Below are 13,541 nucleotides of genomic sequence, written 5' to 3' on the forward strand. Positions count from 1 at the left end.
ATAAAAACACAATGACACATGGAAACCTACAACAGCTAAACAGTTATTGTATCAGTTCAGGATCTTTTAGAGCTTATAACTAGGTTTCCCAGTGACCTGATTGGTCAGTGGTCAACATCTTGTCAAGTTTTGATCTGATCCTCTGAGGTGAACTTGTTTCACTGCAGCTTAGCCCTGCAGCACATGTTGTCTAAGAGGGTGAAAGTTGGGCGAGTAAAACTTGAGATAAACCCAAAGAGAGATGGTTAACTCACTTTAAAGGCTCCTGGATACTGAGGTAAAGATGCACCAAACGATTGTTGAAGATATATTCTTTGGGCATTTCAGCTGAGACTGAGGTAAAGATTTTATCTTTGATATGAAACGATTCACCAAGCACAACACTGAACCTACTTTATGACAACAGCTGTAATGATTTTGATGACAGTTTGGCCAGGTAATTCTTTTATCATGTTTATGAAATGAGATAATATCAGTCTTCACGGTATACACGTTGTTCATATTTCTATTGTATATCTTTTTTCTTTTAATAGCTATAAGCACGGATGCCTGATCAAATGTGTGAGATCAGGCTCACAGGAAACCCACAGAGACAAACAGCCCCTGCAGAGCTGTGCACTTAACCCAGTCGAAACACCATATTAGTGACCTGCTTAAGATCTTGGTGCCTCACTGTGGTCATTGATAATGATCAGAAAAGTACCAACATCACAGTCAACCACAGATGATGCTTGCACTGTGCACACAGAGTGAGTGTGATTTGCTCGCAGAGAGATGCTTTTTGTTGGTTTGTTCACAGACAACAAATGTCGGTGAGGTCACATTAAACCTGCATCAACTTGATTTTTGAAAATCTCAGGCAAACTAAACAAAACACATAAGTGCTGCAAGTCTGACAAATGCCTATAGTATTTATCTTCTTGTCTGAATAAATATGCAAAGGTAAATGGCTTTGTATTTATATAGCTCTTTTCTAGTCTTGATGACCACTCAAAGCGCTTTACAGTACAGTTCTACATTCACCCATTCACACACACATTCATACAGTGCATCTATTTGCAGCACTTAATTATTCAATGGGGGGCCATTCGGGGTTCAGCATCTTGCCCAAGGACACTTCGGCATGCAGATGGGTCAGACTTGGGATCGAACTACCGACCTTCAGGTTGCAGGATGACCACTCTACCCCTCAGCCACAGCCGCCCACAAAGGTCAAATACAAAGTCAAAACACAAACCTGCTGTATATTCTGACCATGCAAAGAAAAACTCCTACTGTAAGCTTTCATGAACCATGTTAAATGGTTACATTTGTTTTTCACCCAAAACACTATTCTTTCAGTATAATATCCACTTTACTGCATTATTAAACCTTTTAAAAGGGATAGATTTTGGTTCTTGTTTTTAAACACAGTTCGTTTGAAATCACTGTGAACTTTTTCTGTCTGAAACCAGCCTAAAATCATGAAGGCCTGAACATGAACGGAAAAAGGTTAAATAATGCTGTTTGCTGTCTATATCTGTTTTTTGGCTGAAAATAAATGGAATCTGAACGTTTATAGGTTCAGTATCAACATATTTTCATTTTGCCCGACACAAAATGACAACATACCCTCAATTCATATAACATAATCCACTTGCAGTTAAGATTCCAACAAAATGCATTAGTATACAGTGTAAATTGTAAAACCTTTGTTAAGGGTGGTAGTTTCCAAAGTTTCTTCTGTTTTCTCTTTCGTGCAGAAAATGTATCTTTGAAAATCAGTGGCCAAAACATCACCGAGCATCAGACCAATAGAAAACAGCAACAGAAGAAACCTTTCAACTAGCCAATCACCACGTTCATTTCCTATAGCGGAAACGTCTGCACACGATATGAACCCAAGTTTAGACCTTTTGACTAGACGGTTTTTCTTTCTCTGATCCTCAACATGGATCAGCTGCATGTTCTCATCATCCTTTTTGTTGGTAATTATGATTTACTGTCTTTTAAATTGGAAATTTAACCTAAAAACCTTGTCACTCGTTCCTTTAAGAAGGTTTGATTGTAGAGTAAAACGCTGTAACATTAGAATGACAATGTTGTTTCTTTACCTGTGTTTGCTTGTTAGGGTCTGTTGCCAGCAGTCAAGTTAATGTCTCTGGATCAGTGTTGAATCTGACAGTGAGCCCAGGAGACAACGCCACTCTCTATTGTGACTGCAAAAGTTCCACTGGAGTATATATAGTGTGGTACAGGAACTGTTCTCATGTGAACCAGCCAACGCTTGTTATGACGACAAGATACCCATTTGAACAATTACAGCTAAGCCGTAAATACGAAGACAATCTGCATCCCTTCCCTCGTTTCTACCTGGTGAGGAATGAGTCCTCTGAATCCTATGACCTGATGATCATGAACATCAGTGACTCTGATGAGGGTCTCTACTACTGTGGAACAGAAGAGGTCAACAGAAAGAGTAGTAGTCACAAGGATAAATATATACCTACAAGATATGGCAATGTCACAAGAATGATTTTAACATGTAAGTATCCTGCTATTAGTTCTCTTTCAGTGTTTTGCAATATAAATCCCTAAATAACAAGAAAATACGCTGCACATACAACATCAACTGGAAAAATATCATCATTATTATCACCTGGTTGTTAGTTCCTGACAAATCAGAGACATCTTACATTTGAATGTGAGTCTTGACATTGTGCATTTGATGATAGACACCTGTTTTGAACACAACATTCCACATATTGTTGGAAACTGACATAGTTACAAACTTTGAATAGGGTTGTATTGATATCAAAATTTGCTTATTATTATTATATTGGGGGACAAAAGTAAAAAGGTAAATGAATGGTTGACACATCAACAACAATGTATTTTCTGCTGCTCAGATCATTTGCCATTTATACAGAGAGTGTGTGGAAGCGTATCGGAAAATAAAACACACCAAAAGAAAAAATTCACTTTCGATAAGATTAGAGGTGTAAATGGTTGTTTGTCTCTGGATGTCGGCCTCACTCTTTTCGCACAGACAGCTGTTAGTGGCCCCAGTCCCCCATGACTCTTAAAGGATAAGATGAAAGAAGATGAGAGGAAGAAAAGTGTTCATGAATTTGTGTTTGATTCCAGCTTCCACGGATGATCACAGTGGATGCAGCTCGAGTAGTGGCTTTGCGTCCTGGAGGCTGGTGGTGTTGGCGCCAGCCGTCGCTATTCTCTCCTCTCTCCTCTCCTTTATTTTGGTTCACCACTTCTGTCAGAAATCAGGTAGGTTTCCTGATGTGATGTCTCAGCTGTCTTCTTAATTCGTACCTCAAGTTTTTTCTCTTATCATCACATATTTCCTCTCTTATTTTCTGTAAACGTCATGTACTGTCGGTTTTGAAAATCTATATTTGTTGATCTTTTTCCAAAATAACATTGATTAAAAAGACTCTCCTACTTAATAATTCATTTTTGCAAATAAAGAGCCTCAGGTCCAGAGAAGACAAACCAAACAGAAGCAGGTAACCCACATTAGTTTTTTATTAATATTTTCTTCAGCATTTTATCTTTCAGTTTTAGCTGCAATTTCTTCATAATTGTACATAACCAGAATTTATTGAAGTCACAAATCTTTATAAACAACAGCACAGCAGTGAAGTAATGATTCTTACTGTTGTATTGTTTCTCAGGATGAAGATACGTGTTTAACACAAGTCGTGTTCCATAGAAAGGTTGGATACACACAGTAGCAGACAGAGGATGGAGAGCACAACACCTTTGTGCAAGCAGCAAGTTGACAGAATTTAAATAGTTTCAGAATTCTGAATGTTAAGAATTTAGGTCAGCAGTCTTTATGTTTGCATGAGATGTCGTGTGGTTTAAGCCACACGGTCCTTTTAAAAAGAGTGCAGAGTGCAGATACACACTTTTTGATTGTACTGGTTTATATTAACTTTTTCTTTAATAACTGTTGTGACATTGTTCTTCCTGATTTAGTTAACCTCAGTGTTTCTTAACTGTAATTGACTGTTGTCTTTATTATAACATCTGAAAGCAATGTCCTCCGCTGAATTCTCTTTTGTGTGCTTTGAACGAATAAAAACAAAATCCTACCAACGACAGACAAATGTTTCTTTCTTGTTATGCAGACTGAAAAATGAAAGCTATGTTTGTGTGAAAATAGCAACAACACATCATGCTTGTTTGCACTATGTGTGCAAAAGGGCCATTATACTCACTCACTTCTAAGGTTTAGATTAGATTTAAGATAGTTGTACCATTTATTACTGTATTTACATTAAGACCAAATCTGTAGACAGACACAAGCTGCTTCTGTATTTAGTTACAGTGAATGTAACTGTTTGACCAACTGACAGATAGATAGATGGATAGACTCCGACTTGTACAAACAATGTGCTCTCATTAAAATGCTGATAGTTACAGCCTAAACTATAATATAGTAGACTATAATATTTTCCAACATGTAACATTGCACATACAACATCCAGTATATCTAAAAATATGAACTGCCAGCCTGGAATTAAATAAGGTACCATATTAATAGTAATTACAAGGGAGCCCTGCTGTATGAGAGACCTCCTGGATCAAGTGGTGTAAATTTCCTAATAATTAAACATTATTACAAAACATTAAACTTTTCCTTTGTAAAGTTACAGATTCATAACAGTAAGTCCGTGTCTATACAGGAACTCCACTTTCAAAATAAAAGCATGTAAAAGAAAACAAAGCTTCATTTTAAGTATTTATTTTTAATGAAAACCTTTCTAGGAATTTCCCGAAAAACAGAGCGTTTTTTCTGTTCATAGGGATATTATGTTTTGATAAATCCCTGTCGAAGTCAAGCCTTATGAAGGACAATCTAAAAGACAGTTCGTTAATAACATCATAACTTTAAAGTGCTATACATGTTGTTTATGAGTACATAAAGGAAGTAATATTTGTTTTGTTTTCCTCCTAGCTCTCGCGGTGTGTTCGCACTTATCACAGCATGTATGGAGACGGAAATAAAGTATTGTGAACCATCGGTAAAAGAGAGTCACACCATCATTCAGCTTGGGATGCTACAAGTGGTACAACTCATCATAAATGTGCATGCAGAAGTTTCCTCATCCACGTGTGTATTTTAGGCATATTGAGGTATCATTAGCCTTATCATCACCAGGCTAATGCCTTCTTCAGAGAACAGGCTCCAGATGTGCGTGCATTATAAATAGACAGACATGATGGAAATTAGAACTTCAAAAGACGACCTTTGAATTTCTACACCACAAACCTGTTTAAGTGCTGTTGGCTGCTCAGATAATAAAACAAATGCAGCACCAGTTCAGTGTTGGTTATGTAATGGAACATTTTACTGCGCTTGTAATATCTATGCCTGTGCATACTATTTCTGTGTGTGTGAAACTCAGAGCCACATGACTGCAGAATGCTTGTCTTCCCCACCAAGATCTCGAGGAGGCCATTAGCAGGTGTTTGTGTCTTATCTCATGTGATTTCACTATTCACTCAGTTCGGACACATAGTTCACATAGGCACACACACAACTAACATAGTTCTATCACACACATTCACACAAACACACACACACTCACGCACGCACACACACACACTCCTGCAACTTTGTTATTGTTCCTTCCCTCTGTAGAATGCTCATCGCACACTGTATGACTGTCTGACCTTCATTGCAAGGAATAAAATCCTCTTAAAAGACTATTATTCTCGGATCTCTTTATTTCAGAAGTCTCACCAGGTCAAATTTCTATCACAGTCAAATGAAGTGTAATTCCTACTTCCTCATTAAATCTTCTTCAGTTATGTTAACCAGAATAATTCACTGTATATAATCGGTGTATAGTGGTCATGGTCAACATCTTGTCAGGTTTTGATCTGATCCTCTGAGGTGAACTTGTTTCACTGCAGATTAGCTCTGCAGCACATGTTGCCATGATGATCTAAGAGGGTAAGAGTTGGGCCAGTAAAACTTGAGATAAACCCAAAGAGAGATGGTTAACTCACTTTAAAGGCTCCTGGATACTGAGGTAAAGATGCACCAAACTATTGTTGAAGATATATTCTTGGGGCATTTCAGCTGTGACTGAGGTAAAGATTTGATCTTTGACATGAAACGATTCACCAAGCACAACACTGAACCTACTTCATGACAACAGCTGTAATTATTTTGATGACAGTTTGGCCAGGTAACTCTTTTATCATGTTAAAGAAATGATATAATCTCAGTCCTCACTGTCTACACGTATTTCTTATTTCTATTTTTTATCTTATTACTTATAATAGCCATAAGCACGGATGCCTGATCAAATGTGTGAGATCAGGCTCACAGGAAACCCACAAAGACAAACAGCCCCTGCAGAGCTGTGCACTTAACCCAGTCGAAACTCCTTATTAGTGACCTGCTTAAGATCTTGGTGCCTCACTGTGGTCATTGATAAGGAGTGGAAAATTAAAGACACCAACATCACACTCAACCACAGATGAGGCATGCACTGTTCACACAGAGTGAGTGTGATTTTGAAAATCTCAGGCAAGCTAAACAAAACACAGAAGTGCTGTACGTCTTGTAAATGCCTATAGTATGTATATTCCTGTCTGAATAAATATGCAAAGGTCAAAAACAAACTCACAACACAAAAACAAAACCATATTAAACTACAAACAGAATTACCTTCACAAACACTGCATAACTTTTGCAGTCACCTTTGCATTGGCCAACTCATTTATCCCTGTTTTCTCTTTTCAAGTCAATCTAGTAATGAGAAAGCTGTTGATGATTCCGATTGTTAGTCTGCTGACCTTATGAGTGACTCTCTTCACAGCCACAGTTTAGAGATTAAATTGAAAGTTCCAAAGCTGAGGAATGACCTTAAATATATTCTGACTATGCAAAGAAACCCTGCTGTAATCTGTAAAACACCAGATTACAAGAGTAATGGCACTGACTCTACAACCGGAGATTACATTTAACTTTTTCAACAAAGTAAATTTATCAAGTAAATAAATTTGATCAAATAGTCCTGTACCGATTCTTATTCATCTTGGTCATTTGGGATTTGTAGAAGCACCAAGTAAGAGGAAATGCCTCAGTATGACAATACTTCAGTGATCATGCCGTTTGGGAAAATCCGTCCATCCATCCTTCGTCTATCATCTTATCCAAGATTGGTTCGTGGAGGAAGCCGACCAAGTAAGGCAATCCAGACCTCCCTATTCTGAGCCATGTTTTCCAGTTCTTCCTGAGGGATTGATCTCATGCCCAGATGGTATTTGTCCTCCTGGTTGGGCATGCCTGCCTGGAATACCTCCAATGGAAGGCACTCAGGCATCTAGTGGGGGTTCCTCCGTGAATGCTACCTTAACTGTCCCCTTTTGACATGAAGAAGCAGTGGTTCTACTCCAGGCACTCTCCTAACAATTCATTTCCGCTTGAATTCCTTCTTTGTTCTTGCAGTCATTCTTTTGGTCACTGTACAGAGTTTATGACCAGAGGTGAGGATTGGAACATTAATGAACTGGTAAATCGAAAAGATTTGGCTTGCGGCTCAGCTCCCTGACATAGGCTAACCGTCTTTCCACTGTATCTTACGCTGGGTTCAGCTGTAAAAGCTTTGACACCTGGGAACGTTGACAACGCACCCAAAAGTGAAACCCAAACATATTTTTGTTGGCTGATAGAAATATAGCGTTTTGTGGACTCAAACACTTCACCCATCCCTCCATCAAATTTGGGGTGAGTATCATGTGCATTTTCATTTTTTGGTGAACTGTCCCTTTAAGAAGATGGACCGTGTCCTGTTTTGAAAATAATTGTATTATCGTGTCCATATTTGCACTGATCAGAAATCAGTCTTACAGCCAACTAGGTTTTGAGAAGGCAGTTGGAATATTGATCTGTTCCTTTGATGACGTTATGCTTAATAATTGAAATTTTTAAATAAAGCGATACAGTTCAGTGATTGATGAACTTGACTCTATTTTTATTGTACAGCCACAATTTAGGAGTAAACTATGAGATTCAAAGCTGGAGACCTTAAACATATTCTGAACATGCAAAAAAAACTCCTACTGTAACCTTTCATGCACCATGTTAAATGATTAAATATTAGTTTAACCTATTTGTTTTCATCCTAAACACTAATATTTCAGTATAGTATCCAGTTTACTACATTATTAAACATTTTAAAAGGGAAAGATTTTGGTTCTAGTTTTTAAACACAATTCGTTTGACATCACTGTGAACTTTTTCTGTATTAAACCAGCCTAAGATCATGAAGGCCTAGTCTCAACATTTTTTCATACTGCCCAACACACAAAATGACAACATACCCTCAGTTCATATGACATAATCCAGTTGCAGTTACGATTCCAACAAAATGCATTTGTCATTTGCAGTGAGTTGCATAAAAGTCTAATATCTACCTGTAAGGAAAGATCTATACGTACTGTGAAAGATAGGTGTTCTATAACTTCAATGTAAAACTCTCCAATTACAACTGGAGCAGAAGTATCACAAAGTCCCATTAATGTTTTCATCTCCACCCAGGATGTTGCACATTGTAAAATTCTAGAATACAGTGTAAATTGCAAAACCTTTGTTAAGGGTGGTAGTTTCCAAAAGTTTCTTTCTTTTCTCTTTCGTGCAGGAAATTAATCTGTTCAATCAGTGGCCAAAACATCCCCGAGCATCACACCAATAGAAAACAGCAACAGAAAAAACGTTTCAACTAGCCAATCACCACCTTCGTTTCCTTTAACGGAAAAGTCTGCACAGGATATGAACCCAAGTTTAGATCTTTGGACTAGAGTGTCTTTCTTTCTCTGATCGTGATCAAACATGGATTAGTTGCATGTTCTCATCATCCTTCTCGTAGGTAATTATGATTTTCTGTCCTTTAAATTTGAAATTTAACCTTAAAACAAACCACTATTAAAGATTTGTATTATCGTTCCTTTAAGAAGTTTGGATTGTAAAGTAAAAAACGCTGTAACATTAAAAATACAATTTTGTTTCTTTACCTGTGTTTGCATGTTAGGGTCTGTTGCCAGCAGTCAAGTTAATGTCTCTGGATCAGTGTTGAATCTGACAGTGAGCCCAGGAGACAGCGCCACTCTCTATTGTGACTGCAAACGTTCCACTGGAGTATTTATAGTGTGGTACAGGAACTGTTCTCATGTGAACCAGCCAACACTTGTTATGACGACAAGATACCCATTTGAAAAATTAGAACTAATCCATGAATTCATAAACGATCTGCATCCCTTCCCTCGTTTCCACCTGGTGAGGAATGAGTCCTCTGAATCCTATGACCTGCTGATCATGAACATCAGCAACTCGGATGAGGGTCTCTACTACTGTGGAACAGAACAGCTCAACACAAAGAGTAGTAGTCACAAGGAAAAATATATACCTACAAGATATGGCAACGTCACAAGAATGATTTTAACGTGTAAGTATCCTGGTATTAGTTCTCTTTGAGTATTTTGCTATATAAATCCCTAAATAACAAGAAAATACTCTCCACATACAACATCAATATGAAAAATCGCTGCATTATTATCACCTGGTTGTTAGTTCCTGACAAATCAGAGACTCAAGTCTTGACATTGTGCTTTTGATGATAGACACACCTGTTTTGAACACAACGCAACACAATATCAAGATTTGTTTATTATTATTATATTGGTACCAAAAACTAAAAAGGTAAATGAATGGTTGATAAACCAAAAACAGTGTTTTCTGCCGATCATGTGACATTCATACAGAGAGTGTGTGAAAGCGCATCTAAAAATATAACACACCAAAAAATTAAACTTACTTTTAATGATAGTGCTACGAGATTAAACAGAAAACAGGAGTCTGAGAGCTAATTATTAGAATTGTGTGTTTGTTTTTCCAGTTGAGTCTGAACAACGTGAGACTGCTCAAAGCTGTGATCTGTGCTGGACGCTGCTTTTCTCTCTGTGTCCAGCTTCCGCCGTTCTCTCCTCTCTCCTGTCGTCCAGTCTGGTCTATCACTTCTGTAGGAGAACAGGTAACTTGCTTTCGTCTTCTCAGTTCTCCACATTGCTGATGATTAATTTCATATTATAATAGTTTTTGTGTTATGTTAAATTTTTTTAATCACATAAAAAAAGTTTTTTCTGTTGCCTGATAAGAATTGACACAATAATAGCATTTGCAGCTAAAGAACCAGAGGTCCACGAGGAAGGATCTAATTCCAGTGATCGCACAAGAGGAAATCAGGTATTTCACATACAGCAACTCATGGCCAATCACCATAAAGTGGATTAATTGTAATTGCTTCACACTGTATGCTCCACACATGCAACACAGAAAGGATGCATGAGCTGTTCAAAGTAGAATTACATTCTTTGACAGTGAATTGTAACACATCAATAAACAGGCGTGATTCTAACAAATGTCAAACCCTCTAGGACGGAGACGTGTGTTACGCTGCACTGGAAATCCGACAGCCCACACAGAGACCAAAGAGGAAGAAAACACAGAGTTCTGACTTCAGCACCTATTCTGACATCAACACGTGCAGGTCGTAAAGTGTGATGTGATGGAACATAAGTAAACGTTTGACAGCTTTATTAGTGGTGTTCTTTACGTGCTATTGGAGCAAATCAGTAAACCCACAGCCTCATCCTCTGTCTGTGGTTGTGATATCTGACGGGTGTGGACTAACAGCAGTGTGATGTAGAGTCAACATTCACATTCAACCTAATCCGCATGTCTATAGACAGGAAGTGACAACACACAGAATAAACACCTGCATATATATATATGACTATTCAAGACGCTCTTGAAACAGAAGTGACACAAGGACACAAAGCAACACAACAACAGACACATTTAGCATTTTTGCAGACAAGTAATACTGTGCTGAGTCTTTTTCTCTGGGGCAGATACACTGCATTGGTTTTCAGGTTGTTTTAAGACAAATAAACGATTTCTGTTGAAACTATTTACTTTCTCTTTTATTTCTACTAGAATAACTAAACAATCAGAGGTGTGGTGCCGTTTGATGTTTTCATCTGAACAGTTTAAAACTACCTCAGTAAAATAATTTGCGCTGACGACACAAAATATGTGAACAAAACCAGAGGACAGGCCCGGTCGAGGGCCTGGGCGTGTCGTTCCCCTGCAGTGCAGACTAGCTCTGTGGATATGTATAATATATGATTCAGATCATAAGCCTTCAGGCTGTATAATAATGTATAAAGCAGTGTATCACTACTCACTTGCTACAGGGTTGCCAATCGGTCAATTAAAATAAATGGAATAATCTGAATTCAATGTCTTAAATATGTTCAAACATTGCGTACTAGGTCTTCAATACATTTAGGTAGGTCTGTTATATGTTAACATTATTTGAATGCTACTTCCTTCGTGCTTTAAAATTAGTTTTTTTTAGTTTTGTCTCAGTGTTGTAGTTCTTTCTCAACGATATATCCCAGCTTTGTGGATTTAGATTTTGTTGATGTTGGTAGTGGATTTTGTGAAGTATTGTAAAAGAAGATAAAACTACAAACAAGAGGAACTGAAAAGTCAGAACGGGTCCGAATTACCCTCGGCTTATCTGTGGGAAAGACTATGGATACTTACTGTCTCTGCCTTTAGTTTGTGAGACAGCGTGGTGTTTGGTGTTATTCTCTACTCTGTTTGGTTCGCAGCTTCAGCGTCTGTGAAGACTCATCGTATGAAGACTCAGAGGATAAAGACAGAGGAGTCTTTCGTTGGAGTCTTCGGGGGAGGTTGAGTGTTAAGCTGTTGTTTCCTTTTTATTTTTTAAAACGTGTGTATTTTCCGTGCGCATTTTTACTCGTAGACATTATAGCCCTTGCACTAGTTCACACCAATACCGTAACCTTTCCTCTCTTGTATATCCCATCCGTTCCACACATACCCAACATCTTGTCACAGGGGGCCTATGGAACTGCCAGTCAGCTACCCGCAAGACAGACTTCATCTCTGGCTTTGCTACCCAGCAATCGTTTGACTTCGTCGTCTCACTGAGCCTTGGATCACACCGGACAACACATCCACCTCAGCTGCCTTCTCCTCTGCCTTCTCTTTCACCCACACACCCAGACCCACTGGTAGGGCTGGCAGTACAGGTTTACTCATCTCCCACAGAGGGAGTTTTTCTCTCTACCCGCTTCTGCTTTTTACCCCAACATCTTTTGAATTTCATGCTGTGACAGTTACTCATCCGGTACAATTAAGTATTGTTGTTCTCTACCATCCTCCACCATGATCCTTAGGAGTTTACTTGGAGGAATTAAACTTCTGAGAAAATGGCCCTCCTCTTATCCTTCTGTGTGACTTTGACATCCAGACAGAGAAGTCATATGACCTATTCCTTTTACTGTCTTCTTTTGCTCTCTCGCTCGGTCCTTCCCCTTTACTCATAAAGCCGGTAGCCACCTTGACTATATTTTCACCAGAAACTGTTTAACACTAACCTCACTGTAACCCTACTTCATTTCTCCGACCACTTCTCTATCTCTTACTCCCTCCCACTATCTCAAACTGACAACCCTTCCACATCAACAATCTCTGTACCTGTCCATCACAACATATGTTCCCTCTCTCCCGCCTCTCTAGCCTCCTCTGTTTGATCAGCCCTTCCAATGACTCTTTCTCACTCATTCATCCTTACACTGCCACAGACATTCTCCTTTCTACTTTGTCCCCCTCTCTTGACTCTCTCTGTCCTCTTACATCACGACAGGTCCGCAAGTCCTCCCCAGCTCCGTGGTTGTCGGACTCGTGCATCAGAAAGGAAATGGCGAAAATCTAAACACCCTGACGACCTGCTCATTTATCAGTCTCTTCTCTCTATTCTTTCAGTGTAATATCCACTTTACTGCATTATTAAACCTTTTAAAAGGGAAAGATTTTGGTTCTAGTTTTTAAACACAATTCGTTTGACATCAATCTGAACTTTTCTGTATTAAACCAGCCTAAGATCATGAAGGCTTAAACATGATCATAAGAAGATTCAGTAATGCTGCTTGCTGTCTACATCTGTTTTCTGCCTGAAAATAAATAGACTTTGAACATTTATATGTTCAGTATCAACATTTTTTCATATTGCCCAACACACAAAATGACACCACACACTCAATTCATATGACATTATCCAGTTGCAGTTAAGATTCCAACACAATGCATTTGTCATTTGCAGTGAGTTGCATAAAAGTCTAATATCTACCTGTAAGAAACAATCTATACGTACTGTGACACATAGATGTTCTATAACTTCAATGTAAAACTCTCCAATTTCAACTGGAGCAGAAGTATCACATGTGCATTTAATGTTAACATCTCTACCCACGATGTTGCACATTGTAAAATTTGAGAATACAGTGTAAATTGCAAAACCTTTGTTAAGGTTGGTAGTTTCCAAAAGTTTCTTTCTTTTCTCTTTCGTGCAGGAAATTAATCTGTTCAATCATTGGCCAAAACATCATTGAGCATCACACCAATAGAAAACAGCAACAGAAAAAACCTT

General features: G+C 38.3%; 1 protein-coding gene across 6 annotated transcripts; it reads left to right on the top strand.

The window, feature by feature from the left end:
- The first annotated feature begins 1,876 nt into the window (after nt 1-1,876).
- On the top strand, nt 1,877-10,957 carry LOC128437087 (uncharacterized). 6 transcript variants are annotated; one of them, XM_053419103.1, is made up of 5 exons: nt 1,877-1,967; nt 2,111-2,524; nt 9,915-10,049; nt 10,206-10,261; nt 10,453-10,957. In XM_053419103.1, exons 1-5 carry the CDS (start codon nt 1,931-1,933, stop codon nt 10,570-10,572), a joined length of 762 nt encoding a protein of 253 aa, XP_053275078.1. In that variant the 5' UTR covers nt 1,877-1,930; the 3' UTR covers nt 10,573-10,957. The 6 variants fall into 6 exon arrangements, with proteins under 6 accessions (XP_053275078.1, XP_053275076.1, XP_053275077.1 ...); XM_053419101.1 differs by having other exon boundaries at nt 10,191-10,261; nt 10,453-10,956; XM_053419102.1 differs by having other exon boundaries at nt 10,200-10,261; nt 10,453-10,955.
- Nucleotides 10,958-13,541: the final 2,584 nt, after the last annotated feature.

The sequence above is a fragment of the Pleuronectes platessa genome, chromosome 3, assembly GCF_947347685.1.
Source record: "Pleuronectes platessa chromosome 3, fPlePla1.1, whole genome shotgun sequence".
NCBI lineage: Eukaryota > Metazoa > Chordata > Actinopteri > Pleuronectiformes > Pleuronectidae > Pleuronectes > Pleuronectes platessa.